Genomic DNA, 26007 nt, shown 5'->3' on the forward strand with positions numbered 1-26007 from the left:
ATCTCGTCAAGTACCTGTAGGTGTGTCTAACAAAGAAAACATACACTACACGATTTATCCTTTTTTTATAAATAATACAACCAAATAAATCACCATCCTTTGGCTGGTATCCACATATCGACGATTTTGTCGCCGGAGTGGGCGTAGAAAACCGTATGTTGGCAAGCTGTTGCGCATGACTGAAAAAAATAAACAAGAACGTAACTTTTTTTAAAATTCACGGATTTACATGGAATAACTTCGACTTGAAAAAAAAATGAATAGGTTTCAAATAATTGCACATATGCAAACTCTGGGAGTGGGAATTTTTTCAAAGTTACTGTCAAAGTTATAATTTTCGCGGTATACTAATTGTCGCATTTTTCATGGAGAACAGATAAGAGCGAAAAATATTAAAAGCGAAATTGTATAATACTTATCGTTTTGTTTTGTTTTATTTTGTTTTTCGAAACATCGAATATGCTGAGCTAACACACAGTCACTGAATATTCACAGATTGCTTTGACTGTGTTTGAAGTACTTTTCTGTTTAAGAATCAGGCAAAATGCGTATAAGGTGCTGCACCTGAAGAAAAAACGCAGAGATATTATGTTATTACCCGAGCCTTTATATCTCATAACCCCCAGAAACAACCATCAAAGTGTTGATGAAGTTTGCCTTTTTAAGGTATAGATAGGTCATAACCCCCAGAAACAACCATCAAAGTGTTGATGAAGTTTGCCTTTTTAAGGTACAGATAGGTCAAATAAAGTTTAAATGTACTAGGTCAAAAATGGCAGGAAAATTTTTAAGCACTTTTTCCCTGTATAAGCAGTAAAAACATCTAGGTCACAGATGCTTCATGACGAATTTAAATAGCTTTTCATTTTTTTTTAGATGTATTGAATGTATTTAAGGCATTAAAGACCAAAATGAGAAAAATTATATACCTACCATTGCCTGATTCTTACATAGAATGGTACTTAACGGCTTGTAAGTTTGTTTTCTGCTTTACACATTGACCATTAACACTTTTTTCTCTTTAAGCAAACAAGGACTCTTATAGTTTTTTTTGTTCTCTTATAGTACTGCAGAGTTTTTGGAAGTTATAACCTCCGTATGATAGTCTTTCATGCTTAGGGTCTAGTTTTGTAATTATGTTTTATTAGAACGAGTCCAATGGAATCTTGCATGATTGATGTATTATTATGTAATTTATATCATAATATCAATTACAAATATCGGCAAAAAATACCGAAGCGTCAGCAGTGTGATAATTCAAAATCCCAAACATGGCCTGAACGTGAACACAGGAAACAAACACGATGTAATGAACAAAATAGAATTGATTTCACATAAAAATTAAAGATTTGGAAACAAGACGTCACACAAAAAACTAAAGCACTAGCAATACGAACTCCCATAAAAAAACGCGTGACATCAGGTGCTCTGGAATGGTAAGCAAACGAAATAATGATATGTTCTATAAACAATGAGTGAATTATGTTAAAATGAATGAAATTGAAGAAGGCACCCCTGAATTTATTGATTTCTTTCGAAACCGTTTATCCATGTAACTTTAAACTATTTTAGCGTTTGTCTTCTCTTTTGTATGTACAAATTGTTCCATAGAATTAAGAAGCTAGACCCAGGATAAGGGACACAACTCTTACAAATCATTGGAACGTTTGTATTCAGCATTTTACACCAATCTCCAGTAAGCATCAAAGTACCTTGGAAGGATTTCATTCTGTTTTTTGGTGAAATTGGATATGATACAAACATATCACTGATTACAAGAGTTATGTCCCTTACCATAGGTCTACCTCCTTAAGTAAGGCTGACGTAGCAAGATTGTTATACAAAAACGGCTTTTCGTGTATTGTATGGAAAATTGCGGAACAGTTCAGAGCCTTAAATTCCTCATTATTTACTTACATGCCATGGATAAATGTACAACATAGAATCTATTGGGTAAGAATCAAAATTGATTTTCTTTCCAGAAACTGTAGAAACCTTTCCGATTTCTTGAGAAAAACTAAGTACTCTGAAAAATAACATGTTTTGTAAATACATACCAGGGACAGATCTAGGATTTTAGGTTAGAGATGGCGTTAACAAAATTCAAAGTTGAGTGAAACGAGTCAAGAACGTTTTGATGGGAGATTTTATGCAAAAAATATTTTCCCCAATTTCATGGGCGTATATTTGTGCGCCCGTCCGTCAAGCTTTGCCTTTGACCTGCCGGCATGCAATTGTTATGATAATGCAATGCAATGTGTAGATGTCAGTATGCGGTTGTACGTCCTAATGTGAAAGCAAGGTGTGTCGTTACGTGGTTATTCAGTCTGACAAGATACCCCTGTTTTGTTAAACTAATAGATCGTTTGATCAAACAACGCTTTCGGATTACGGACATTCCTGACTTTATGAAAAAGTGCCAAAATATTACTGATAATAACAATATCGTACTTGAGATCTGGATTATCCTGGAAAGTCGCAAATTTGTCTGGTTCATCTTCTTTTCCGTCATAGCTAAGAGCCAGAAATCCACAATCAATCAGCAACATGTTCTGGGCGGGTTTGTGTCCAATCACACGAGTCGCCAGACGACATGCCACCTCTTCTTTTGTACAACTTCCTATTGTAGTCTGCTGTGTATCTGAAGTAGGAAAACTCTCGAGACTAACAGACTCGTTTTATCAAGATAACGATTTATTTTTTTATCGAGATCTCGAGATAACGGTACTGTTTTATCGTGATCTCAATTAAAAAAAAATTCCAGTGTTTTTGTGTCTCCTCTCGGCTTCCGTAAACTAAAGATATTCAATGAGAAATTTGAGAAAAATTACTTTAGAGATACAGGAAAACCTTATGGTAGACCAACCGTAAAAAATATAATTTCCAGGGTGGAATTCCGTCACAACGTTCATACTGGCATCGGGCTGTGAACAACTGGGGGTGTTACCAATGGCTAAAACATTGCACTCAACGTTGTTGTCTTTTAGGCTGAAAGAAAAAAGTTGATCTATATATACATACCGCAGTTATGTGAAGAACAGAGTTATCATTTTTTTTATTATTTTTTTTTGCATATTTTTTTGTGTATACTTAAATAAAACACAAACTATATTGTGAAGGATATATCTGGAATTTATCAACGAACATTGTTTCAACGATAGAAGATTCTGGATCTAAGAATTATGAATCTTTCTGCAAATACATACTATCACCATTAGCAATAAGTCGAAAAGAAAAAAATGTACTACATGTACTAACGTTTTACATAGATAAGTTAGCAGCTCAGCCCCATCTTTGCCCGACTTCTGTAAGTGATCTTTTCCAGATCCGCCATAAGCCTTGTTATTGAACAGATATAAACCATGGAAGTCTGTGACAGATGCCAGAGATAATGTTTGAGCCAGTTTTATGAAGTTTTCACTATCCCATGGTACTCCAGCTGAAAACGATGTATTCACAGTGTTTCGCTTCATTTAATTTGTATACTAGTACTCCCTTTGCCAGTATATAGTTATCATGTTGTCCGTCCGTCCGTTCGTTCGTTCGTTCGTCTATCACAGACTTTTCTTTCTGCAATGCGGCACAGCAACTTGATATTCTAACGGATATAGGTATGTTATATTGTGGGATTCGAATTTGGACTAAAGCGACAGCAACATCAAGTTTGACATCTATATTTTGACCATATGAGTATTTGGGTGGTGAGCGGAGTATCCTTCAGTAAGCGTTGCTTAGTTTGTCTAGTTGCAATGATATACAATTTAAGTGCAGTTACCACGTCACGCATCTCAATTCCCGAACATGAATGTTTTAAATATTGATGTAGTCAAATTATATTATATGAGGAATTGTGTGTTTCACTGTTCAAACTTCAATGTTGAAGGTATTTTTAAACTTTTATAAATCGATACAAAGGTGTAGGAACACTAAGCAATGAATATTGCCCAACATATCAACTTTGTTGTAATAATATAAAAGTTGTTTGTAACATCGTAAAATATATAAATGTTAGGAAAAATAATAATTTGTGGCATTAGTTCATTGTAATGACATTTTAATGGTGCCATAATTTTACGTAATGTAGCAAAAACTGCTGAGGATTGTAAATTTTGTTGTTGTTTTTCTTTTTCCGGATATATTTACATCCAGCAAAAATATGTTCCTATGTCCACACCCAAGAAACATCACATTACTATGTAATAATGAAGGTATTCACTGATTATGAAGTTGTTGTTGTTGTTGTTGTTTTTTTTTTTTTTTTTTTTTTTTTGGGGGGGGGATATTGACACCATTTCCTTGCCACAATTATGACAAGAAAGTGGTAAATTTCAAGCAATTTTTCTGTCTTTTAAATGCAAGAATTGTCAGAAGTCTTTATGTTTTCTCATTTGTGATGAATTCAAGTGTCCAAATCACAATTAAATTATACAACACTTTATGATTAATATTCAGCTGAATTTTAGGCCAATAATACCCTTTATCGCCCTGTTTCCTTTATAACACGAACACAAGCACACAGCAATATTCAAACGTATGGCTTTCTACTTACTTCTACCAGAACCGTCATCTACTTCTAGGTAGACGGACCACTTCTTGCCGTCAGTCAGTGGGCAGTCCAGTAGAGCTTGCAGTCCATGGTCGCTGTCTATCATCACGTGGAATGAGTTAATAAACTCTGCAAGGTTTTTGCATCTGGATAGATAACAATCGAACAATGATTTGAAATACTTCTTTTTTCATCTTGGTTACCAGTTTGGTATTAAATTCAATGCCCAAATCGTACACATATACATTGAATATTGCTGTACAGAACTGATTTATTTTTTTATAGTGTTAAAGGGAATTGTCTCGTGGATAAACTGTAATTCTATAATTTTCTAATAATAGTTCAAAATTGTTTTCCAGCAGTTTTTATAAATGCACTATGTGCATGCATGACTTCGAAAATCTGATTGGTAATGTGGTAGGAACATGTAGCTACAAAAATGATAGAAAGCTAGTTATATCGTAAGTATCTAACCTTTTAGCATTTGATTTGATAATAGGGTAGGCATACAGAATGTCATCAAATCCATTTCTAGCAAAGAATTCGGCCTCCTCCATCGTCGATACTTCTATTTGTCTCTTTGTTCCATTGGTCATCATGACACCGAGTTCTCTAATTAGTAGAATGATAAATATTCATTAGAATCAGAAAAAAATAGTTTATTCTTCAATTTGTATAAGTGGATGTTAAAAAAAGACAAAATTTTAGTTTAGCCGTGTCGCCAACACGATGAGACATGACGTTCAAAGTCTTGTGAGTTAGAAATGACAATCATACTATTCAAAATATTACATGGTTTTTTTTTTGTGTGTGTGTTTTAAATGATACATAAAAATCGTATGACAGCCTAATACTAATAAATTGCCGAGTATTTCACGATTGAAAAAAAATTGTTTTACCCCAACGTAGAACTTTATAAAGAGTACTCACACAGTTTTGTGGGTTTTCATGTGCGGCCGCAGTTGCACTCCGAGTCTTTCACAGATATTGACCATTTTCTGTGCATTCCGTTTTGCTTTGTCGATGTCCACCAGAAATGCTGGAGTCAGAACATTTTGTATCGTTTCTGGCTTATTGGCGGCCGCCATCTTTAAAACAATTGAATCATATGTATGAAGTTGTATTAGCTTTGATCAGGCAAAAATTGTAAAAATCTTAGAAATTTATTGATTTCCGACAAATTGATCATATTTGTAGTGTAACAGCTGCCATATATCTATTATATAATAGTCACATGCTACATGTACATGTGCCAGCATGATAAATGTATTTACACTTTTACCGTATACTATAGTATGGTTCACACTGGCGGAGCCAGGGTGTCCGTTGGTTGGAATCCCCCTTTTGTTGAAAAAAAAAAGTTTATTTTGGCACATATGAGCAAACAATACCTTGACTCCCCGTTTTTGGAAACCCTATAACCGCTACCCCCAACCAATTTTTAAAATACGGGCTCTGAATCCGCCATTGGTCCGTTCCATTTAATATATTTTATATTTTAAATTAGGTTAATCCATATTAACAAAATATGAATAAAATGAAATGTTTCCAAATTTAATCCCAGAATGACCTGAAGGTAACAAAATTCATTTTTTCTCGGGGCCTTAATGCAACGCTCTGCCTTAACTGGACAATATGATTCTAAAAATAGACTTCAAATCTGGTTCACGCATCTACATATACATGCTTACAGGTGAAATGTCGAGAATAGTTAGTTTATAATATTAATGTATTCAGTGCATGTGGCAAAGAATTGTTAACGAATAGAAAAAAACTTTCACTGGAAGAAAATATATTAATAGTACAGAAATACTTACGTCTCCGCGGATCTAAGTCGTTATCTTTGTTTATATACGTTGTTTAGATAACCTCGATTTGGAGGTTCCGTTTTCTATATAAATCCATTACAAATGTACAGACATTCCAACACATACTGTACTTGAACAAAACGATGATATTTGTTTGTACTTTGATTTATACAACTTGGCGAGCAAGTGTTTAAACATTTATTTTCCTGTGTCAGTCTGATACGAATTACTATGAATTTTTCATATGGTTGGGCAGTCACAAATCTGAACGATACGTACATTATGAGCTACCTTCAAGAAGAAATTTAAGTGTCAGTATCTGTAAGAATTGGGCGGTGGGTAAAACATAGTATAACAAAAAAAAACCATCATTTGATAGCTTAATTTGACTATTTCACCATCAGAATCAAGAAAAAGAGACAAGATTTTCCATATCATGCTGTACCATTGAGTTATATTTCATTGAAATGCACTGAAAATGAACATTACAAGGGCAGATAACTCTGTCAAAAACCTAATTTTTCTAAGATTGTTTTGAAAAAAATCTGAACAAATGCAATGATCTAGAGATCAAAAACAGGTCTTTTCAAAGAAGAGAAGCAATCTTGAGAGATATTTTATTGTCAAATCGGTGGTGTTTTGACATGCATGTTTCTGACTTTTCTCATTTTGCCCGATTCTTAAAAACACTTACACTTAATGACCTCGAAATAATACTACGACACCGAGATCAAGTACGTTGGATATTCGATGTTCGATATTCGACTCGGTTACTACGACAGAGGTGGCGAAAAAATGTCTATAATACAAACACCACAGCAGAATGTCAGCGATAAAAATAAATAAAAGGACAATCTGTTGTTGCAATCATACCAGAGCGGACGTTGACGTTATCAATTAATAACTGTGGAACCAAGTACATCGCAAAAGAAAACTGGTCCAAATTTCTCTAATCATAGTATTTATATACTAGTCTGGCCGCATATCTGATAGGAAGAGCATGTCCAAGTGTATGGACTTACAAATTTATAAATATATTTGAATGATTGATTGATTGTTTGATTGATTAATAGTGGTTTACGTCCTATGGCAGATTCAATACGAGATGTCAACCGTTTAATCAATCGAACCAGTTCCTGCTTAAAACTAGTGCGACAGATTTAGCAATTTTTATAATGCTAACCCACAGAAGCAAAAACCCGAAGATACGCATATCGCTTACTTGGACACCGAGTCTGCCATTTTTCATTGTATCTTCTATATGCGGCGTTCTGCTTGAGTGGGGAGAAGCATTGACTATAAATAATAGTCTTTGGTTTGACTACATTGTTGTTTTATTTGGTTTGCTTGTATTGAATGGTTGATTGATTGATTGATTGTTGGGGTTTAACGTCCGCGCAGTAATATTTCAGCTATATTCAGACGATGAACATGAAATGGATGATAAAATGAACATGAAAAACAGAATGGGCCACAAGGATAATAGGGTCGACAAATTATGATTGTCACTTGAAAAATAGAGGGGTGGGCAAGGTTGGGCAATTTAGGCACCTGTGGCTGAGCGCAAATGTTCCTACTCCAAACGAATACCCTAGCAGGGTTCTTTAACCAGCGAGGAACCTGGCATCTTTCCCAACACGGTGCACCACTATGGTTTGCGGTCAGGTTTTCCGTATTATAGCCTGAGAATACCAGCATGTAACATGCCAGGAGTACCGAATTCCACCACCTGGGGCACACATCCCACTTGCTTTGTGGGCAGAGCGCCTAGCCCCCGGCTAGATTTCTGAGCACTATTAGACTGCCTTTTACGACAAGCTTAGCGCTGCTGCAGGCCTATTCTTTTGTCACCCGGACCTGCACGGGACGGTTTGTTTGTATGTCTGTCCGTTTATTTGATTTTGATTCGAGCGGAACCTGGCATCTTTCCCAACACGGTGCACCACTATGGTTTGCGGTCAGGTTTTCCGTATTATAGCTTGAGAATACCAGCATGTAACATGCCAGGGGTACCCCATTCCACCACCTGGGGCACTCATCCCACTTGCTAGGTTTCTGAGCACTATTTAGTCTGCCTTTTACGACATGCTTAGCGCTGCTGCAGGCCTATTCTTTTGTCACCCGGACCTGCACGGGACGGTTTGTTTGTATGTCTGTCCGTTTATTTGATTTTGATTCGAGCTGAATTCAAAAGAATGTAATCCAGGGACAAAAACCAGACGAGGAAAACAAATAAACACAACAAAGAACATAAAATAATCAAAACACGTACAATGCAACAAAAGTAAATGAGTAACTTGGACACCACTAAAAACTGGGTGAATGGACCAGGTGTAACGGTAGGGTAAGCGTCCTCTGCTTTTCTAAAAAAAAAAAAACGCCGAGTTGCTCATAAAAAGTGAAGTCAGGGGTAGACAAAAGAGGAATGGAACACTCTGACACGTTGTACAAATCGGTTATCGTGGTGCAGATGGATACACCGTAACAATCAACGAGTTCATGATGACGACCATAAAACTTCTGTAGTGATGACTTCATTCTTGTAGCAATATAACACTGTTACAGGAGTCTAATTTTAAGAATTCTAGCGCGGAACAAAAAGTTCTTGAATATCGTAAATTGTAGTCAAAATAGACAACAAAGAGCAAGAATGTGAGAACAACCTATCAAGTGCACAAATTTAAATTGAGGATTGATAATTAATATTCTTTAGTATTTACTTCTAGTAATCAGGTTAAACGTGAGTACATGATAATTAGTTGCATGTCTAGATAAGCATATTTTGTTTTAGTCATTGTTTCATAATTTTTATATCCAGAGGTTTACCTCTTTTAAATGTTAAGTAGTTTGTTGTAGGAAAGGTGATGAATTACAGTATAATGTTACCCATATAGGATGTTGTTTTAGGTTTTTTGTGAAAGTTTTTGATTTATTGGAAATTGGTGCTAAGTAGGTATTGAATTGGTGCTTGATTTTGGTCAGTTATGTAAGATATGATAATTAACATAGTTGGTGTTGAATTGGTGTTGAACAATATATAAGGACTTTAATTTTCAGTTTTGGTGATTAAAGATTGAAATTTAGTTGTGGAATACAATGGGTTAGTCAGTTAAATAAAGGATTGAGATTTGATATTGAGGAATATACGGTTGCAGACTTCATGTAAGACGGGAATTTTTTTTATGTGGCTAAGGGATGTGATTTTTTTACAGGTGACGCAAGACGAATATTGTTTTTGAGAGTCGTAACATGCCGTAACTGGAAGTTAACTCGTTGTTGTTGTTGATTATGTTTCTTGGTCGTTTTGACGTATACTTGACTTAACAGGAAGTATTTGTATTCCGGACAATATGGCCCGAGGTTATTGTGAATTATTGATGTTAGTATAACTTGCCTTAACAGGAAGTTATCGTGTTCTGAACAATGGTCCGAGTTTCTGGACAGTGTGGCCCGAGGTTATAGATTGAGTATAGGTTGACTATTGTATAGCTTGCCTCTACAGGAAGTTATTGCTTTATGGAGAATTCCTCGCTTGTTGTTGTCTGTTGTGTTGTTCCCCTATGCCATGTGTATCCAATCCGTATCAATCAAGGAATATGAGAACTTCTGGAGAATAATATATTTTTAGTGTATATGTGAATATGCGGAATTTTCTGTTGTCAAAATAATTTTTCATCCTGTAACATGTATTTTCTGTATAATAGTAATAAACTGTAGATTAATGACAATTTTCTTTATTTCGAGAACTTGCCTGGAATTGTAAGCAACTTGGCTTCTGTCGTAAAAAATATCAAAATAAACTAGTGTCATTGTCTTGAAATAAAGACGAAGGAATTTAGATAAACGTTTAAAACGTATATAATATCAACCGTTAATGGTAAAAATCTTCTGTAGTCCACAATGCCTTTACAGTGTGTTTTGGTGGTGGGTATCCGAGATTTCTATGAGTATAGTCGCGTTTTTCAGAATACCTACCCTACCTGTGCATCTAGATCATCCTCACAGTTTTTAGTGGAGTCCGAGTTGCCCATTTACTTTTATCCCTTTGTAAGTATTATTTTGGTTATTTTATGATCTTTGTTGTGTGTATCTGTTATCTATATCTGGTCTTTGTCCCTGGATTCCGCTAGAATCTTGGTTTCCTTGATTATTCTCAAAATTTCTATAAAAATGGAATAGAAATTATGAAAATCTTGACAGAGACAGGTGGATACATTAAGTTACTGTTGTTTTTGTACAATGTATACGAAATGTCATATAAAAGCTCTTTTTTATGTTTCTCCTTTAAGAGTTTGTACAAGCAAAAAAAAACAAAAAAAACAAAAAAAACAAAAAAACAAAAAAACAAACAAACAAACAGTGGGTTGCACATGACAAATTGTGTTTTAAATAATCACTTTTTTCATACATGTATCACAAATGCATCCTTTTTCATAGTGGAAAGTTGATTTTTGATTAACTGCAACGATTGAAGCAAATACATTATATATAAACATTGAAATAATTCATTGAAAAAAAGGGAAATAACTCTTTAATTTGAGCAAAATTTGGTTGCTTTGTTAGGGAATTTAAAAATCATTTTCTGTGCCATTGTCGGCTTAAAACAAACTTCATACTATTTGACATATATATAATATATACATTACATTGGAACCAAAAAAAAATCAGTGGGATGAAATTTACCCTGGGCAACCCATATCATAAGATCTCTTTGATTTTTCCATGGACATCCTCTTAAAAACACCTTATTAGTAATTTGCGTACCTTGCATTTTTTCTATAATTCAGCTAAGCTTTTCATTGTAAATAAAAAAAGGAGTTTTCAATGTCGACGCATCAATTAAATTTTAAGCTTTTCATTGACCAGTAAGTATACTTGCATAATTCCCATATTAAAACTGAAGCCTAAGAAAGTATATGATATATGCATAGTCAATGATCATTTGAACCTTTGAAATTTTTAATAGAATACAATCAACAAGGTCGTTAAATATGGTATTCTTTTTAAAATATGTTATATCTCGTTTTATGGTTGAAACTGGACACCACACACATTTTAGTCTAGTATTGTACCTTATCATACTGTGTCTGGGACCAGAATTTCACGTGAACACTGTCTTAAAGTTTATTTGCTCAGTTCAAGTGAAAATTAAGTGAAATAATTTTGTCTGTGTAAATAAGTCATAAAGTTTATGTTATCAGTAGTTTTATAAAAAATAAATAAACACCTTCTAAACCAATAAATAACTGTGACAGAGAAGGATTTCTCCTATAAAAGGGGAGATTAATTATACACTTTACAAATATGTATGGTTTTTACTTTAAAAAAAAAGAGAAAAGAAATATGGGTTTGTTAAGTATGAACACATAAGAATTATTTTAAAACAGCTTAACAAGTTAATGTTTTATTATACAATGCCAGCAACATCAACAAAATGCATTTTAAGTATTGAATCCGCTGTTTACGTTTTATTATTTCTAATAATTTGTTATCAACCAGCAATTTTGATCAAGCTCTCATTTAAAATGCATCAATTTTAAAGAAAAAAAACACAGTTCAAGTTTTCTTAAGAAATTGAAAATTGATATTTTCGGACAATTTTACCTCTGTAAAATAAGGTTTTTTTTTCAAAAAGTAGTTCTGTACTGACCGACCTACATGTAAGCCATAACAGTCTTAAAAGAAAGCAAGACACGGTTTCCTTTTTTTTGCAAAAGTTGTTAGAAGAGTATGTGAGTAATTACCTTCATCTCAGCTTTTACTATTTGTTTAAGCTGTCTTTACCGTTTCACAAGCAATGAACTCATGATTTATTGAAAAATTATGAAACTGGTGTCTTAGCAGCCATTCCTGAATTGAAAAATGAATAGGTTTGCTGTTGACAAATAGTTTAGATTATGTTTTAACGCAAAGTTAAGTTAAAACTTTAGAAAAGCGATTTCATAATTTCATTAGTTTCGCCGTTTCACACGCAATGATTTCATGATTTATTGAAAAATTGACAAAGGTTCATTATAAACTATTTTAAAAAGTGGAAAGAAGTGATGTGTACAGGAAAAAACATCTCTACCAAACTGTAAAATGTGGAAGTCTATAAAACTTCATTGAAGAGTAAGAAACACACCGAGCCTGCTTTGACTAGTTTATAAAAAGACAAATATACCAGTTTAGATTAATTTTAATATCACTAAATAAAAAACTCCAACTCATGAAAACATCCACAGAAGCTATTGTTCCTAATAAGCGCTCTGGGGTTTAAGTAGTTTCATAGAACCAAAATTTGTCTAAAACACAAATATATACCATAAAATTCAACACAAAAAAGGACTGAGTTCAATATAATAAATTAAGCATAAAAATAAACCATGCTCCCAGTTTTTAATGAAGTAATTTGTTACTTTGATCCTATTATTTTGGTTATTTAATATTCTTTGTTGTGTATGTCTGTTTTCCATTTCTGATCTTTGTCTCTGGATTAAATTCTTTTGATTTCCGCTGGAATCCTGGTTCCCTTGATTACTTTCATTTTCTATTTTTTAACTTTTTAATTTCTATGTAAATTGTTCCATATACCTACTATAATAATGATATGGCTTGTGTTATATGGAGATACAAGGTATAATATTGCAAAGATATGTTGTACAAACTTACAGGATATGGAATGTAACATATTCTAAACGATGTACCGGAAAATTATTATTTTGCTTGAGATATGAAGATTTGGTGATTCAACGCAGAGAAGTTTCGTTATAATTTGCATTTTTTTCTTCTTTTTTGTTTGTTTTTGTTGTGTTTTTGTTAGTTTTGGTTTTTTTAGACATGTCATGTTATCTTTTTGAAAGTGTTTGCGTTTTTCATTTTATTGATGCGTTGTAGTCTGGCCAAAACCGTAAGAGATATGGAATAGTGGAGGCCTCACCACAACCGTCCATACATAAACCTCATATAAAATACGGTGCAACTTGAATATATCTCATAAGGCATTTTGTTTAAACAATTTTGAATCGACTGCTACGAACCATTACGACAAAGATTTGAAAAAGTTGTATAGAAAGAACGAACTTATAAAACATTTGTAAGTGTACCATACAGATGACTACTTTATAGTTCTTATAAACGTCAGTGTCGTTATAACAAAGAAACATTGACAAAACTTGTATAAAGAACGTCATAGTGTGTGTACTGCATGTAAATAGTGCCTTTTTTTAATTAAAAACCGCAGATAAATGAGCACCACCAAACTTTGAAAGAAATCAAGTTTGAGAATATTCTTTATTTCCATGGTAACTCAAATTAAAGTCTTCAAAATGGATGACGTCACAATCAGCTTAGATTTTTCTCACAATTAAGTAATTTTTCAAGATCTGTGGCGCTGAGCCATATTTCAAGGATAATTACTCTTTCCGATATTCTCTCTACAATTCGTTACCCATTTCCTGTATAGTGAAATCCCTTTTAGACTATTTAATCACAGCATAAAATGTGTTGTAAAAAACTTACAAAAACAACATATGAAATACAATCATCAATGTTCATGACCACATCCTACTGTTTAACAATTGTAGTTTCCGAAGTTCGGGGTTGAATGGCAGTGCAGTTCTTACTGTTTTCAACGTTTCGTTTTTTTGTTTTTTGTTTTTAAATGAGATGTTCGAGTTTTTTTTTTTTTAGAGACAGTAGAAACCAGGCAGGTCATATCAAATGGGCAGCACATAGAAAGTATATTCCCACTACTACTTACTACCAATTCAGTGAATTACAAATCAACATTCATTATATAGACACATGAGTTTGTGATTTATAATGGATAAATCTGATCAAAAAAGCAAGCATCGTCTGACGACACATGAGTTTATGATCTATAATGGATAAATCTGATAAAAAAAGCAAGCATCGTCTGACAACACACGAGTTTATGATCTATAATGGATAAATCTGATAAAAAAAGCAAGCATCGTCTGATTGTTCTCTGAAATATAGAATTAGTATGGCTATTTTTTGTGGATAACCAAACAAGTATATATTCATTACAATAACATGCACATAGTTTTCGTGAAACCGACTTCTCTGCAAAAATGAAATGTCGATTCAACATTCTATCCTCTATCAAACGATTGAAAGTATTTTGTGTGGTTGTTAGGTGTCATTACCACAATAAAGCAGACACAAAATGAGGGAGGTGTGGTGTATGCACGACATACGGGTATTATCATCTGGAAGAAGAAATGACCACCAAATGATAATTACACAGAGGAATTGGAAAAATGCCAATGAGACATTTATTCCATCAGAATTTCGGTTTTGAGAAAATCCAAGAGGGTACCATGGTGTTTTACTGACATCAAAAGGCAAATGGAACAATGTTGTTCAAAACCATTCTGATCTATATATAGTGACGTCAAAATTTATATTTTCTGATAAAGAATAAATTATGACACAAGTGTCCAACTCCACGTGAGTACTGTCTACCATCCCTTGGTAGGTCTCCATAGATCGGTGATCTGGTCACCGGAATGGACGTAGAAGACTGTATGTAGACATGCTGTTGCGCATGACTGAAAAATATTAAAATAATATAAATCTGTAATCGTCCCAAATATCCTATTCTTCGATTCTAGTAAATTCCGATCATTTAACAAGTTGTATGATAAGTCAATTTTCACGATTGGAACGTGTAAAATGGTTTAAAAATTCCAAATGTGGTTCTTCCATAGATAACGAGACACAAGCGTATCCGTGTGTGGTTTTTATAGAAGCGGATTTTTTTTCTTCTCGGGGGATTTGATCAATGCTCCTAGTTTCGTTGCGACGTCAGGGTTAATATCTTTCTGGTGATAGTTTCGGAATCTGTATTTTGTTTTTGGCTCGGTTTTCTTTCCTTAGTTTTTTTCCGTTTTCTGTTTTTCTTTTCTTTTTTCTTTATTTTGTTTTGTTTTGTTTGTGTATTTTCTTTGTCATTTGCCTTTCATGATTTGGATAAATTCGAGGAGAAAACGTTTGCCTAACTTCTAGTGGACCATTGCCACTAGCTTCACATTTTGGTGAAATCATTACCTAATGATTCAAATAATGCAGGAATTTTGGCACTGCAAAAACATCAAAAGTTCCATTTTTTTCTATGTTTGGTAATCGATTGCATACTATATTTAGCCATTGGAATTCTACAAATTCCAATCTACGTACGTGCCAGGGAAAGATGAATAACATTGACCCTATAGGGTACGATTCGAAGTCGAGCTTCTTTCCAGATTTCGTTGTAACTTTGCCTATTTCTTGAGAAAAGCTGGAAACCCTACAATTTCATAAACTTGAAAATAAAATAACTATAATCTACCAGTAGTCGTGCTGACTGATACAACTATTTAGACTTTCGTAACACATTCGTGTTGCAATTTGCAAATAAGCATTATATTTTCAATGTTTGTGCACAAAACTTATATTAAATCAAGTCGTGGTGTAGTTAACCTGTATGTATGTTGTTTTTGTAAACTTACCTGAGCTGAAATAAAACTTATACTAGTTTTGGTATGCTTACTTCAAGTCTGGATTTCCTTTAAATGTTGCGAAATCATCTGGATTAGTTGCTTTTCCGTCAATACTCAGAGCAAGAAATCCACAGTCAATTAGTAGGATATTATTGGCGGGTTTGTGACCAATCACACGTGTGGCTAACCGGCACGCTATTTCATCCAGACTACAACTTCCTATTCGGCTTTGCATAACATCTAAAATTATGTTTAAAAAAGGCCTATTTCAGAAATCAGTGCGTCTATTTCGTATGTCCAGTTCTGTACATGTTCAAATTATGGTGAGTCCGAATTACTTATTACGGTCCCCCTTTCCATTTTAGACACCAGTATAATATGCTTATAACTTATCACTTCCGTCTGTCCGTCACCGGCAGATTTTGTACTCAAAAAATGACCTTTATCTAATACAGTGCGTATAAGTGCAAAACTAATTGACTTTTTTTTTGCTTGTTTTTATTTTTTTAAGTGCATTTACATCAGTTTATTTTACTTCTCCGTTATTCTGCTTTTCGCTTCTGCATAAACAGAATGTATACTCTTGTCAATTTGTTCACTCTTTTTGTACTTGATACATTTTATTTTGGGTGTGGGGGGGGGGGGGTATTTTGTCCTCAATTATTTGATCGAAAGAGTGTAAGGATTTTACACTTGATAATATATCTTTATGAGATAAATTTGAAAGAAGCTTACAACAGTTTAGCAATATCTTCGGAAGACAGGTAGGACATAATTTGGATTCCATCAACAGAAGACCAGTAGATATATGATACGAGTTCGTGCTTAAGTTGTAATTTTTAATTCCAAAACGAGTCATTTGGCTCCAAAACGAGACTTTTAGTATTGAAAAAAAAAGTTTGTGTCCCCACCGGTCCCCCGCATAAACCTGCAAAAACAAACCATATAAAATATAGTTTCCAGGATGAAATTCTGTTACAACATTCATGCTGCTATGAGGATGTGAACAGCTAGGTGTGTTACCAATTGACAAAACTCCACAATTTATGTTATTTTCGGAAAATCTGAAAAATTAAGCGAAAGAAACAAAATGCAATGTGAAGAAATTAACTCATTAACTTATAAAAGACATAAACAAAGAATATGGAGTATTATTATATAATATATTACATTTTGTAATTTTATAAAATTTTGGGAACGATATTTGACTTATTTGGTGATTACGATGAATAATTTCGGGTAAAGACGATGATTTTTAGCAATTTTCTCCTTCAATTTCCATATCTACTATAAAAGAACCTAATTTAGAAATACCATTTTGATATATTTTTTTAAATGGTCGTGTTTTATAGGTCATCCTTGGACATCCACGTTTGAACCACCGAGTTACTGGGGGGGGGGGGACTATATCCAAAATTTTTATTTCGTGTATTGTGTAATAATAAATGTGTCATTAACTGTAAAATTTCACGATCTCCAAATGGTTCCGAGGCAGTCGATATTGAGTTCGCTGTTGCATCTCGTGACACCTACGTGTATGAAGCTTAACAATGGCAACGTAACCGGTTGAGCTTACAACCTCGCATTTTATTGGATAAACTTGATGGCAATCGCGAAATTCAAAGGTCCTTGTGGAATATTTGTCTGAAATATTTATATAAAATCAAAAAGTTTTAAATTTCATATATTGAATAATTGTAAATAGTTAACTTGTTGAACCAAATAAATAATTCATATTGAAATAAGAAACATAGTACAGTAATCACACAGTTTACCATGTAATAGGGGTTTCAATGACAGTAAATATTGTGAGAATCTAAACATATACTACAGAATTTTTGAATTATTAATGGGGTAAATTTGTATCATTACCTATTGCATTAATCGAATTTATTATTTTAACAAATAGACTGAAAAACGAGACAATGCGTCGGCTATCTTTTTAAAGATAGTACTTGTTTTATAGTAATGTACCCCGAATGTCAATGCATAAACCGGATAGACTATAACCAAAGGAGTTATAACATAATTCATTTTTACGGTCGACAGTTGTACCTTTGTATTTTTCGCAGAAAGAACCTTTTGAAAAGCAATTATTTCAGTTAAATGTAAAAGTTTAATGTAAGCAATTATAAGTTATATCATGCCATTGTGAATAACTCATTGTTGTGACATTGAAAAGTCAGAAATGGATCTTTTCTCAAAGTTGTAAAAAATATTGACGAACACTGGTTTCTCTATATCTATATGTACTTATGAACTGCGGGCTGAAAATTGGCATTCCACTTTTACTTTTCACGACATACATTATATGTAGGGAAATGATCCACTGCTGACTTAAAGATTCTTTCAAAATATCATTTAGCTACAGACATTTAAGGGTCATAATTATTTTGTCAAGAAATGTGAAAATATAAAATCTTTCAAAACTGCATCGTCTGAGATCATATTTTTTAACTACCGTCAACAGTAGAATGAGACTCTTTGATGACAGTGACAGTGATGGGGAAAATATAAATCACTCGCCTCTTGCATAATGCTGAGAACTTTTCAGCTGCATCTTTCCCACACTTTTGTAGTTCGTCTTTGCTTGAGCATTGGTATGACCTCCCGTTATATAAATATATTCCATACAGTATCAAGTTTGGAGAATCCGATATTGCGCTAGCTAGTCTTAGTACATCATTACTTTCCCATGGAACACCAGCTAAGAATTTTAAAAAACGAAAAAGTTAATTATTATTATGATATCAGATAATTTTTTTTTCCTTGCGGGGATCAAAGGTTAAGGAAATGAAAATCAATGAAAAGAATTATTGATTACTCTTGAACAGTGGCGGTTCTAGATGGTACGGGGATTGGAACCCCCCTTTCGGAAAATTTTATTACTTTAGTTCGAAATTTGGGTTCAAGTATTTAACATAATGCTTTCGACCCTTCTTTTCAAAATCCCACAATCCGCTCCTAATTGAAATATGCTAGACAAATTATCCACGAGGAAAACCCTAATCTCATTAATATTGTGCATTACGAGTGAACTGAATAAAGCATACTTCAAATTTTGTTTTGAACATGTTTGAAGAATGCAGCCCAGTAGTGGCGGATCCAGCAGAGTGTATGGGTTGACACTCCTCCTATTTATTGGAAAAAATGGAGAAGAATTTATCTTTTTCATGTTTTAAATTGACGAACAATGTCCTAGCACCCCCTTTTTCCGATGAACCCCCGGCTGACACTCCTCCTTTTCAAATTGTTTGGATCTGTCCCTGCAGACGATATAATAAATATCAATACATACTTCTACCGCAACCATCGTCAACTTCCAGATAAACCGACCATTTCCTCCCCTTATCTAATGGGCACTCAAGAAGAGCATCAAGCCCGTGATCACTCTCGATCATAACATGGAACGATTCAATTGACTCAGCCAACTTTTTGCATCTTTTAATGTTCGGTTTGATTAGAGGGTAGGCATACAGAATGTCATCAAATCCATTTCTAGCAAAGAATTCAGCCTCCTCTATTGTGGATACTTCTATTCGTCTCTTTGTTCCGTTGGTCATAAGTTCCCCAAGTTGTCTTCAAGTTAAAAAAATAAAAAAACAATCTTATTGACGGAGACAAAACAATCACAGAAAGTCAATTCAAATGAGCATCTAAGATTTATGAACCTTTGTACATGTTGTAATTAAACAAATGTCCCCTGCTTTTCTAGAAACTCCCAGTGAATTGCTCATGGTAATGTCTCAAGTTATGTATAGGGAGCGATAAAACGACGCAATTATGTCAACGAGTAATCAAGGGAACCAATGTTGTAGCGGTAATCAAAAGAATGGAATTCAGGGACAAAGACCAGACATGGAAAACAGACATACACAATTAATGAAGAACACAAAGAAACTAAAATTATACACACAAATCAACAAAACCACTCCACTAAAAACTGGGAGCATGGACCATGTGCACCGGTAGGATAAGCGTCCTCTGCTTTTCTAGAAACACCAGACGAGTTGCTCATAAAAAGTCAAGTCCAGGGTAGACGAAAGACGGAAGGAAATTACGTTGAACAAATCAGTTCTCATGGCGCAGACAGATACACACAGATCTCAATGCCATAGAGATGCACACACTATTTTAAATTATGGTGTAAAACACCATTTGAAATATGGACCTAAAAATACTTTTAATTGCATTAACCTACAGTTTATTTGGTCAGTTCAAAACTTGGACTTGTAACATAGAGAGACGATATGATTGTATGTTTTACACATCTCAATATTTTATTGAGGAGATCGCGGAAACAGGGAATGTGCCTCAGAGAAAACAACCTTACCAAGCAGTGAAAAAATTGGAGGAAATAGGCTTTAAGGAGCTCTATTGGCCTTCAGTAAACGGTAAATTAAATATACATGTATTAGATATAAGTTTTTATGTACCAACACAGTTTTATGGGTCTTCATATGTGGTCTTAGCTGTACTCCAAAGTTCTCACAAATGTTGATCATTTTCTGTGCATTTTTCTTTGCTCTGTCGATGTCTATGAGCAATGCCGGGGTAAGTACTTCATTTACTGTATCAGGTTTTTCTATGTCAGCCATTGTTTGACACTATACCAACCTAGATATACGATCAAAAGGTAGCAATTATTTAGTATCTATTAAATAAAATGCGGATCCAAGATTTCAGTCTATATATATTAGGGAGGGCGATAATCGAATTAAATGCCGAGCGAAGCGACTCAAAAAAATTTTTTGGAGTAGAATTTGTGAAATTCAAGATTTCATGCAGAATTTTTTTTGTCAGTTTTACGGAGGTGTATACGTACTCCCACGCCGGTCCTTGGATCCGCGCCTGTAACTATTAAGATAACCAGTTGAGGTACTGTACATAACCTGAATTGTTAATCTTTGTAGTAAAAGAGAGGCAATCCTGGTGTATGTTATCGAACACGATCAATAAATATATGATTTCAAAATCCTATAGGTATCAGTCTTGTATTACATATTCCTGAGCGGATGTACGTTCAAAACATGGAGACTAAAAAATATATAGTGCACTTCCTTTTTGTCTTTTCCGGTTTTTGTTTCTTGGCAAATGACTGTCATTTTTCATCAGATGTACAGATTAAATATCAAGCTATGACACAAATAACTTGTTTTTGAGGAAAAACAGTACTTTCAAGAAAAAATAATGCTTCAGAAAAGGAGTTTATTTTATGAATTCAAAAGAAAAGTGAAAGTAGAAAAAGTCTATTTTTAGTTTGACCTGTCCTGGTGTACCAAAGTTCGTGTCTTTTTTTTTTCTAAAATGGACCTAAAAATTATTTTTGACATTTCCTTAATTGAAAAACACCGATTGAAACTCTTTGTCTATTTTTTTTTTTAAAAATCGTGAAAATTTATGCTATACTATAGAAGCCTATGGGGCAAAGAATACAAGACTGAGACCTATATACATTAGACAAGTGCAATTACCGGGATATTTTTTTAACCTTACGAAAATATGTTTTGTGTATTTAGTAAAAGAGAAAAGAAATCAATAACTTCTTTACGTCGGTAATGTTTTTCTCAACCGTCATGAAAAACAGGCCATGGAAAGTGAAATTTCATTTTGTCTGAAGTCAGTACAACATCTTATATAATCAGTGGGTTACGCATCTATCTGATGCGGCATCTTTAACTCTTAGTGGAAGTAGCTAATTGTTCCCATTGTATCACACTATCACAAGTTAAAATTCTCGCAAGGCGATTTATTTTAAAGAGTAATCAAGGGAACCAAGGTTATAGCGGTAATCAAAAGAATGTAATCCAGGGACAAAGACCAGACATGGAAAACAGACATACACAACAAAGAACATAAAGTAACTAAAATCATACATACAAAGTAACAAAAGTAAATGAGCAACTCGGACTACACTAAAAACTGGGAGTATGGACCAGGTGCACCGGTAGGGTAAGCGTCCTCTGCTTTTCTAGAAACACCCGCCGAGTTGCTCATAAAAAGTCAAGTCCGGGGTAGACAAACGAGGAAAGGTTAACTATGACCCGTTGAATAAATTAGTTTTCATGGTGCTGATGGATACATCATAACCATCTTACCTTTTGGTAGAGCATAATAACTTTTAAATCCTGATTACATCTTCAATCGACAGCAATTTTCCTATCTTAACCTTCCAAAATTTTGCAAATAGCCGAAGTCCAGTTTGTCGCTTATTTTCATGTTCTTGCAGAAAAAAAAACTTGATACAAATAATGGTTTCAAAGTTTACATTTGGTGCCTATGAGTCATATATAGTTACTATATAACTATAGTATATAATTTATTAACATAGAGTTTTAAGAAATAAAATAAGAATTTATTTCCAAATAAATTTTGAAAATGTGCATCACCCAATACTCTTGTTGTAGCAAAACCGTATAATTACAATGGGACCTCGTGCTATTGAGAACAGAGTATATACGTATATGAGTTAAGAATATTCTTAGAAAAGGTTAAGTTCAGTCAAATGTCCCCGTTCTTGGTCAATGTGTTGTATTAAGGGCGTAGCGATCTAAAATATCTAATAAGTAAACCAGTAATCCTTAGTTTTTCTAGTTAAGAAAAAAAATCCCTGAACTCCGTACTGAAAGAGTTATCAAGGAAACCAAAAGAAAATATGTAGCAGAGTGTTTATTTGTTAAGTTAAATAAACATGTATTGTTTTATGAAATAAATATGTATTGACAAAAAATAAGATTAAAATATTAACATTCCCTTGTAGCGTAAATTTTGGTTAAAAGGATTCATTCCTTTATTCTTGTATATGTATTTGTAAATTTGCATATGTACTAGGGTCAAATATAGTGTTATTTTTATATTCCAACTGCATATTTACACCGTGTTGAAAGTGTAACTTTTAAGTTAAAAGGGAGCGTGGCTTTATAGATTTAATTGATATACATGTAGCTGTACTATTAAGCATTAATGAAATGTTTCATATTATAAATAACATGTATGCGTAGATTGTGATATTATTTCATATTTAGTTCGCATGTTTGTGATTTGAAGTTAGATCATAATTCACTAAATTGTATTATTTGTTGTTACAGATTTATTAACATCTGGTAATAAAAATCGAACTCTAGTTTGGGAGTATACTAGTCGCCCTTAGTCCCACCTTCTACACATATTCCAAGGATAACGATTGGACAGCGACAATAGACACATACAACAAAGAACGTGAAATAACAAAATAACATGTAGAAAGGAACAAAAGTAAATGAGCAAAAACTGGAAACATGGACCAGACACTGCATTGGTAAGGTAAGCGTCCTCTGCTTTTCTAGAAACACCCGCCGAGTTGCCCATAAAATGTCACGTCTAGGGTAGACGAAAGAGAAAAGGAAAACTATGACGCGGTGAACAAATCGGTTCTCAACACTGCATTACATTCACGAGTTTATGATGACAACCATAAAACTTCTGTTGTGATGTACCAACATAACCCTGTTCCAGTTTATAGAAGCCTAGATGTAAGAAGTCTAGCTCGGCACAAAAAGTCCACGTAGTTTCGACTCCATAAGCAGCTGCTGAAGGTTATGTTGCCACATATAAAGAAACTTTCACAATACGGAATGCGAAGTCATCGCGCTTGTTGTATAGTTTGGTCATGAGTTTTCCCTTTCGATCTAACTCTAAGTTTAGGTCAAGATAGGCAAACTTCAAAGTGGCTGTAATGTCCTTCATCTCAAATTGCCCGAAACCATGATTGTTAAAAGACAACACGTCATCTGTGTAGTGAAACCTAAGACAAACAGGTCTGGCACAACGATGGCCCTTCTTTTGGATCAGATCAGATTTCAAATCAGCATAATAAAAAGTGAAGAAATAGATCAGCGAGTAGCGGAGTCAACTTGTTCTCATTGTAATACTAATACCGACCGTATGTTGGAAAACAAAAATATTGTGTCGATCATTAATTCCAGCGCTTTGGCAGCATCTCCTAGCAACTGATGCTGTGATTGATTGATTGAATGATTAATTGATTGATTGACTCTCCGCTTTATTTCCTTCATAAGTGGAGAGTAATAATCTAACATTTAGGGTTTAAGATTTTGGACTTACAGGATCTACATTGAATTGGTACCACTATGGGAGTAACAAGCGTCGTGGTAAGACTGAAGACAATAATTTACTTCTGTAAGTGTGGAAGTTATTTTAGCTTCGAAGGAGGCTTGGTAGTACATTTTACAGATCAAGGTATGAAGCGTTGTTATATGGCATCTTGAGGAGTTTTGGAATACAATACATAAACGGAAGGTTATAGTCATCGTCTTTAATAGAGACCATAAGAGGATAGAACGGATTTATGGTTTTCCGCCATCTCTTCTTTGGAGTGCTGTAGCTGTAAAGTCTTATTATTGCTGTTATTTTATATGTCTACCTCCGATAATACACATTGGATGTAGTGTGTCTTGCAGACAAAAAACGATGTTGTTTTGGGCTTTGTTTGTTGGTACAACAACATTCATGTCAAGTATTGAAGACATTAACGTTTTGGCCATATCGAGATCTTTGAGTACTGATGTAACATCGGCATTCATTGACCTACTTAAAACTATCATACGTTTCAAAATTAAAGACCTAACAGCTTTCACCTACTCTGACAGCGAAATGGTATTCTCGTTCGAGTTTTATCCATTTTTATAGCATTGTTCTTCACAGCATCTATAAGAATTTCAAAGTTATAATTCTAATTTATAGAGCGTGGTCCATGGAATTTGGGAGCTTAATCAAGGACTTTAATGAGAAATTCGTTTTCAATTATGGTTAAATATCCCGTAATGACATGATTGGAAGGACCATATTTGAATGGAGAGCTTTGGCAGGAACAGTCAGGTGGTATAATTCAGTCCTGAAGTCCTCAATCTTGAGGTCCTAAAACACCCTTTTGTAGTTGAAAAGTTTTCATGCAATAGGTGAAGTATGGTAATATGAATCAATCGGTATTGATTTGTCATTGAAATAAGGCGGAATTTTGTTCGTGACTGTTTTATGGTGGATTTTTTTATTGGGTCAGATTAATGGTATCTATACCTTTGTTGACGGGAGTGGAAGAAATGAACGTTTTCCTTCATATTAACCTTCACACAGACTGCTTTAAACAGCCTGTGATGACCAATATCTAGGATCGAGACATCATGCTTCTTAGATGATGTGTAGTGTCGATGTACATGACTCCTTATCCGTCTTGGATTGTTGTCATATAAATTCATCACATTTACATTATTGTTATATTGACTTGCATGAAAGATATTGAAGCCATCAAGAAGTCAATACAGTGTTATTCACATTACTTGCATAAAAGATATTGAAGCCATCAATAGGTCAGTGCAGTATTCACATACATACACCTGGTTGCTGCATCATGATGTGTAGACCTCTGTATTTATCATGAGCCTGTTGTTTTTTCTGCAGAGCTCTGACTTATGAAAGAATTTAACTGAGGCGATTGCAGAACTAATCTATTGGTCCATCCCTAACCGCACCCGTGTTTACAACAATGAGCAAATATTAATTCACCAAACTACAAGTCGTGTACTTACGTGTTCACGACATAAATGTATAAACTTTACAACAGCATACGTCAAAGATAAAAAGTGTTCACATATCATACGTATCTGTGTACAATGTATATACCGGTAGGTGTAACTGTTGACATGTCATACGTACCTGTGTACATTGTATATACCGGTAAGTGTAACTGTTGAGTTTGATTCATGAGAGGAATTAAAGAGCGGGAAACTGTCTACGAAATTCAAACATGCAATGTACAGAGCTTAATTCTTGTCATCTTATAGTAATTATAAATATGTAAATTCAAATTTCTTCAGTTTTCTTTTTACATGTACAAGAAAATTATATGAAATTAGGTCTTGAATGCGCATCTCGAAAAGGTAACAGAAACGTCCAGAGATGGGTCCAAATATTCTGCAAAGGAAGGGTGCGAGCCGGGGTTCCTCAGAGAAATGTGCTTGGAAATTATTAGCCATTTTTTGTCAATTTTACAATTGAAAATGTCAATTTTTTTCCAATATAAAGGGGGTGTCAACTCTCTCTAGATCCGACACTGAAATCAGTCAAGTGAAAATAAATATTGTCTGCAACCACTGGAAATACGAGAAAATGT

The 26007-nt window shown here is 34.1% G+C and overlaps 2 protein-coding genes across 3 annotated transcripts; both read right to left on the bottom strand.

Annotated features, from left to right (window-relative positions):
• Positions 1–48: 48 nt before the first annotated feature.
• LOC148613935 (D-serine dehydratase-like) lies at positions 49–6518 on the bottom strand. Its single transcript, XM_088587647.1, has 9 exons — positions 6364–6518; positions 5477–5634; positions 5021–5158; positions 4550–4692; positions 3259–3439; positions 2867–2988; positions 2452–2641; positions 1918–2026; positions 49–179 (listed from the first exon to the last, which is right to left on the bottom strand). The coding sequence occupies exons 2-9, from the start codon at positions 5632–5634 to the stop codon at positions 90–92; spliced, it is 1131 nt and encodes a 376-aa protein (XP_088443773.1). The 5' UTR covers positions 6364–6518; the 3' UTR covers positions 49–89.
• Positions 6519–14730: 8212 nt separating this feature from the next.
• Positions 14731–25530, bottom strand: LOC148613936 (D-serine dehydratase-like). 2 transcript variants are annotated; one of them, XM_088587651.1, is made up of 8 exons: positions 25424–25530; positions 20280–20456; positions 19138–19418; positions 18366–18546; positions 16782–16903; positions 15890–16079; positions 15538–15646; positions 14731–14909 (listed from the first exon to the last, which is right to left on the bottom strand). In XM_088587651.1, exons 2-8 carry the CDS (start codon positions 20435–20437, stop codon positions 14820–14822), a joined length of 1131 nt encoding a protein of 376 aa, XP_088443777.1. In that variant the 5' UTR covers positions 20438–20456; positions 25424–25530; the 3' UTR covers positions 14731–14819. The 2 variants fall into 2 exon arrangements, with proteins under 2 accessions (XP_088443777.1, XP_088443778.1); XM_088587652.1 differs by lacking the exon at positions 25424–25530 and having other exon boundaries at positions 20276–20415.
• Positions 25531–26007: the final 477 nt, after the last annotated feature.

This window comes from Perna viridis, chromosome 6 (genome assembly GCF_037379345.1).
Source record: "Perna viridis isolate PV_CMFRI_1.1 ecotype Kerala chromosome 6, ASM3737934v1, whole genome shotgun sequence".
In the NCBI taxonomy this organism is placed as follows: Eukaryota; Metazoa; Mollusca; class Bivalvia; order Mytilida; family Mytilidae; genus Perna; species Perna viridis.

Bases quoted from the DNA above. Each gene is read 5' to 3' on its own strand.
- LOC148613935 (XM_088587647.1), bottom strand. From the start codon at position 5,634: ATGGCGGCCGCCAATAAGCCAGAAACGATACAAAATGTTCTGACTCCA. The intron at 5,159-5,476 runs GTGAGTACTCTT...TCTACTAATTAG, and splicing joins ATGAAAACCCACAAAACTGT to AGAACTCGGTGTCATGATGA. The intron at 4,693-5,020 runs GTTAGATACTTA...TTATCTATCCAG, and splicing joins ATCAAATCAAATGCTAAAAG to ATGCAAAAACCTTGCAGAGT.
- LOC148613936 (XM_088587651.1), bottom strand. From the start codon at position 20,437: ATGGCTGACATAGAAAAACCTGATACAGTAAATGAAGTACTTACCCCG. The intron at 16,904-18,365 runs GCGAGTGATTTA...TTAATTTTTCAG, and splicing joins TTCTCAGCATTATGCAAGAG to ATTTTCCGAAAATAACATAA. The intron at 14,910-15,537 runs GTACGTAGATTG...AATATTTTTCAG, and splicing joins TATTCATCTTTCCCTGGCAC to TCATGCGCAACAGCATGTCT.